General features: G+C 35.9%; 1 protein-coding gene across 2 annotated transcripts in view; it reads left to right on the top strand.

Annotated features, from left to right (window-relative positions):
* The first annotated feature begins 4488 nt into the window (after nucleotides 1-4488).
* Nucleotides 4489-6000, top strand: part of ubl3a (ubiquitin-like 3a) — a 35777-nt gene continuing 34265 nt past the window's right edge. Inside the window, exons 1-2 of one of the 2 annotated variants that reach the window (XM_051120693.1) lie at nucleotides 4489-4729; nucleotides 4824-5148. In XM_051120693.1, the coding sequence (XP_050976650.1) occupies nucleotides 5122-5148 (27 nt within the window). In that variant the 5' untranslated portion in view covers nucleotides 4489-4729; nucleotides 4824-5121. Of the gene's footprint in view, nucleotides 5149-6000 lie in introns of both variants that reach the window. The other variant, XM_051120692.1, reaches the window with a different exon arrangement.

Raw genomic sequence — 6000 nt, 5'->3', positions numbered from 1 at the left:
TGTAATGTGAGACTAACCACAGTTTCAACTCACACACACACAAGTGCACACCTCTCTAAATACATAAATTAGATCTAAATTAGTTCCTCACTACTTACTGCAAATCACAGACGGCGGAATAAACTGTTTACATGTTTATTGTGTTTTCATCATTATAAATATTGAGTCAGGGATCAATGTTCAAGGCAGTTTAAAAGCTAACTTTCACAATGTTAATTATCAACCAGAAACATGAGTGCAAATACAATGTTTGGGAATTTTCCTGTCCAACTGTTGACATAGTTTATGAATTCTGAGGAATCATGTGAGCAAGGCTGCTGAAAATTCAGCTTTGTCATCACTGAGTTGATTCAATTTTATAATATATTAAATATAATATAATATAATATAATATAATATAACATTTTAACATCTCAGATTGTAAACCGTTTATGAAATGTTCCAATGTATATGCTAAAAATTCACATATGTGAGCCTGGACTGCAAAATCAGTCATAAAGGTCCATTTTTTTTTTAAAAACTGAGATATATACATCAACTAAAAGCTGAATAAATAAGCTTTCCATTGATTTATGGTTTGTTAGAATAGAACAATATTTACTCGAGATAAAACTATTTGAAAATCTGGAATCTGAGGGTGCAAAAAATCGCCTTTAAAGTTGTCCAAATGAAGTTCTTAGAAATGCATATTACTAATCACAATTTAAGTTTTGATATATTTACAGTAGGAAATTTACTAAATATCTTCATGGAACATGATCTTTACTTAATATCCTGGTATTTTGAACCATACAATGTTTTTTTGGCTACTGCTACAAATATACCCATGCAACTTAAGACTGGTTTTGTGGTTCAGGGTCATATATTTCAATAAGAACATATGAAATATTTATCATTCAAAGTCTTCAAAAAATCTATTTATGTGAGTTAATATCTGCATTAATCATATATATCTCTATAGTCTTACTGTATAATTAATTAGGAGAAACATCTGAGACAGAGCTCCTATTTAAAGCCCAACTGAGATCTCTCGAGCTTCAACGTTTGCATCCCTTGAGCAATAACGTTTTCCTCTGGGTTACGTGTCTGTCTAAGATGGCCGTCTCTGTTTGTGACTAATGCATATAGCACTACTCTCAGTTTCTCAAAGCTGTGAGAATGTCATAAGTTGCAAATACACAAAACAACAAACACCAGAAGGACCTAGCAGCCTGTCGTTAATGCGCTCAGAGCGCTCTTTTTGTACTTTGAGGAATGCGTGTAACTCTAACAGTAGTTTGGAAAGTCTTTGTTTATCAAAGGCAGTCATGTAAAACCCTCCGGTCTGGTCCCACAGCACTAAGCTGCCACTCAGAGCATCTGTGCTTATTCTGGACCTAATCTCACTTTAGCTCTACCTATATGCTCCTATGTCTGCAACAGAGAAGGCTTCCTATGTCACATATAATCCACAGTAATTGATTTCCTTGTATGTGTGTGTGTCAGCCCCTTCTGAGTTTGTACTCAATTGCTTCTCTGTAAACACACTATTACACAGATTAACGTGCGCAATCAAACAAAGGAAGTAGTTACATGTTTGTCTGAACGTCAACACAGTCACAAACAGATTACGATCTCGGTATACCCGACAGCCCTGTATATGCACAAACACACACACACACAACCACTATGTGTTTGTATTTATTCAGAGTCATGTGGTTTTGATGGCATTTGAGGCTGTATTTTGTTCTGACAGGAGACTGAAATGGCACACAGCAGAACAAAAGCGCTTTTGGAGGCAGCGCAGAAGAATCAGTGACAGATTAAAGAGTTAATCCTCTTGAGTATCTGTGGGTCTGACACCCCACGTCAGGATGAATTCCTCTCAACACTGCGCAAGACAATAGAGGTAGAGTCAACAGAACAGATATAGACCTCATGCTTTCAAGACAGGGCCACACATGCAGACATGCGCACACACCCAACTCACAGCATTTAATTTATTCATGAAATAGCTATAAGCACTTCCAAAAGTCCCTGTCAAATTACATTAGAATATTGCAAAATGAGACCGAAGATGAAAATGTACTTGGTCTTTTTGGTTATGTCAATGATAAAAACTAAATATCTAATGAGAAATTTGACACTGGTTTTAACTGTTCTGCGTTTTGGCGGAAATTTCTTCTAATCGTTTTCAGGGAGATTTGCTTCTGATCGCAATTTCATATGCATTTATTTATTTATTTATTTATTGTCTTGTTTTATTTTGATTTCTCCACATGAGCAGACTGCATCATACAATTACAGCTAATTCATTATGACTAGGTATACAAAATATATATATATATATACACATATATACACATACATACATACATATACATATACACACACACATATATATATATACACGGTTAATCACCAAAATAAAAGTTTTTGTGTACATAATATATGTGCGTGTATTGTGTATATATATTATGTATATATAAATACACATGCATGTATATAAAGAAAATATGTTGTTTATATATTAAATATATTTATATAAAATATAAATGTTATGAATATAAATATATACATGTGAATTCCTTTAAAATATATACTGCATGTCATACTAGGGCTGCCCTCGACTAAAGATTTTTCTGGTTGACTATTAGTTCCATGTTTATTTAATAATCCATATAAATCATAATAATGAGCCTTTAATTGCCTATATAGCCTAATAAGCGTGCAAGTGCACCGGCAGATATGATAATTATGAATGTGTCTGAGAAACAGCAAGGAGCCTGCATTAACGTTTTAGTAATGTATTGATAAACTATAGAACTTTCTTTCCTTTCGGCGACACTGACTCGTCATCTCCGCAGTAGTGATGCTCCTGTATGCATGTTTCATACGGATTACATTATCTGAGAATATTTGTTTTCTATTTTAATTGGTTCATTTGAAAATTGACATTTCACTCTCTATAGATATATTTATAATGTTTGTTTCAAAGCTTCACGCTTATGTTCACAGAGACCAAGACGGCAGAAAGCGCATCCTGTTTGCCTTTATTATTTTACAAAGGCACAATGTTTCGTTGTTATTGTGAGTGCACACAAATAAATGTAGAGTCTTTACAGATTTGAAAGATGTATTGCTTTTATCTGTATGACCACAAATGACGGAGTATTTTAAGAGAAAGTGACTGAACTGGTACCTCCATCTGTCACGCAGTAAGCACGCTACTGTTCAGCTTCCACACTCCACACAGAGACTTCAATGGCACACATTTTTCTAGTTTAACATTAGATTGAACGAACATGTAATGTTTCTACTACATACATCTTTCAGATTAAAAGTCATATTTGAGGTCAATGATAGGTGAGTGTTTGGATGTCCTGCCCAATGTACTATATTACCACATGTACCAGCCATTAATGATCTATCCGCCACAGACTGCGTGACTTTGCCACTTCCTGTGGAATTTTTTTTTTCTGCGACTAAGTGACTAGTACAATTTTGGTCGACCAAGCCTATTCTCGTTGACTGATGGTTAGTCAACTATTACGGGGCAGCCCTATACAAATTAAATATACACAGCACACACATATATTATGTACACAAAAACATTTACTCTGGAAGCGATAAATAGCTGCCCAGAACTATTGTATTAATAAAAAGGTTAATGCCACAAAAGACACAGAAGTTACTTCCAAATAGGTCAAGGCTGTAACCAATAGTTGATCCATCACATGATGCAGTTTACGCATGGACAGCATTGTACATGAAGTAAAAACAAATGAAAGGAGAACAATTAAATAATAACAGAAGTACATGCAGTGTACGCAAAAACATCAGCTCTAATAAATAAAGTAATAAATAACAGTAATAATAAGTATTTGTTTGTGAAATTATTCATTGGGAACAATGCACAGACCTGTTTAATGTTTGGACCTCTTTGCTTTTTCTAACAAATTCTATACATTTCTAAAGAACTGATAGCTTCAACCATCTTATGATGGTTTGCTGGTCCATTGGCTGGTCTTACAAGGATTTTGAGAGCTTTTCAGCTGGTTAGGATGGGGTACCATCTTGCCAGGCTGCTAAACCAGCTGAGTAACGGCTTGGCAAGGCTCGTGACACAAGCTTAGACCAGCTTAAACCATCAAACCATGTTAGGCTTTTTTCTCCAGGAGGGTATAAACCACACTTAGGTTGATCTGACAAACGAGGAGCCGCACATGATTTTACTTGTGGTCACTATGGTCTCAGAACAGATGCCACAGGTAAACCAGTGGTGGGAACTAGCCTGTGTGGTAAATAACTCAATATAACATAATAAAATAGAGCACAAAACAACAATAAAAAATGTTTAGTATTATATTCAGGAAAAAAAAAGCAAATTTCCAAAACCTTCCCACTAATTCGTTTATACTGAAACGTATCTGGGCGCGCATGGATTTGTGGGCTCGCCTCTCTCTCTCCGCCTCTTCCTTTAACTGCTGGGGGGCGTATTCATCCGCGCACACACACACATACCGATCGACATCGCGCCGTTTTTATCTGCCTCACCAGCTCCGGTTTCCCCCACGTTCAGCCTTTCCCCCCGTCAACTGCCGCCATGTTTTTTTGAGGCAGAATGACAGCAGAGAGCGAGCGCAGACGAAGACGGATATAAGACTGAAAAACCGTCGAATTACGGCGTTTTTTTCGACCAGGCGACGGCCTATTTTTTATTGCGGACTCGTGAGGAACTCATTTGTCGGTATATTTGCAAAAACCAAGGGCTGAATTCTAGCATTATTTTGTTTTTCTATGGCGTAGGCACATTTTTCCTAATATATATCCTTTTATTTCAGGATGGGAGGGGGTCCTCCCACATAAATAGAAAATCCAGAAATTATTCTTTTCTCCGTTTTGAAGTTTATGCCATGAAAAAGCAAGAAGTCAGAAGCCTGACTGAAGAACAACCTATTCCTGCCTGCGCTTAACTACCTCGACCAGCGAACCTACAGGAATAACCAGACGAGTGATCTCTGCATGAGCAACTGCTCTACCACAAGTCACCTGCTGTCAAAACTTTGTTTCTTAAGCAAACTAAAGGAAGAAAAACAACTTTTAATCTAAAGCGAAGATCCGACAGAAAACGTTTCAAAGATGACGGGCAACATCCCAGTTGACATGGTAAGAATTTACTCATTCTGCAAAAGGTTTAGTGGTGTTTACAATAAACGAATGTTCCTTGAAACTAACCAGTATGTATTTTTATGTTTCTAGTAGGTTTTGTTTTTACTAAAACGTAATCCAAAAATTGAACTGTTTCAGTATGACTGGCAACTATTAAGATGATCGTACTTATATTTTACATACTAATACTTAGTTAGCCAGTAATTATTCCTTTGTTACTAGCTACTGTACTGACAGGCTACTATTTAACTGCAATTGCAATATTCTAGATTCTACTAACAGTTTAAACAAATAATACTTAGTAGCACAAACTAGAATAGCTACCAGCAAAAATGGAAATACATACTAGTCTGAAGTGAATAGTTAATATGAAGTACTAGTATCAATGTAATTGCTACTAGTCAGAATCTCAACAGTGACTAGTAACTAAGGAATGTCAACTGAGTACTAAAATCTAATGAATAGTTAAATACTAATCTTTTTTTATTCTTTTCTGAATAGCAAGGTTCTTAAAAAACAATTAAGCCTGTTAGTAACATACAAATATATGCTAATTAGTTTTAAGGAAAACAAGTGTTTGTCAAAGATCAAAGAAGGTCAGTTGATCTCATTGTTGCTTTTGCAAATAGATTCACCCAAGAAAATCCAGATAGTGTTATTAAATGTCTTGGATCACTTTTTGCTCTTCCGGCATTAACCCAATCAAAATTCCACTTCTATCAGGAAGGGCAGTAGTGTAAAGATATCCTATCTGATGGCCTACACAGTGCTGTTCAGACTGATAATGAGGAAGTGTGATCAGGGAAACTCAAACAGTCACTGCCCTGTTTGCACAACTGAAAATGTCTC

The sequence above is a fragment of the Labeo rohita genome, chromosome 10, assembly GCF_022985175.1.
Source record: "Labeo rohita strain BAU-BD-2019 chromosome 10, IGBB_LRoh.1.0, whole genome shotgun sequence".
NCBI classification, from domain to species: Eukaryota; Metazoa; Chordata; class Actinopteri; order Cypriniformes; family Cyprinidae; genus Labeo; species Labeo rohita.
The sequence above is the reverse complement of the archived record's forward strand: the minus strand, read 5'-3'. Positions and strand labels throughout refer to the sequence as shown.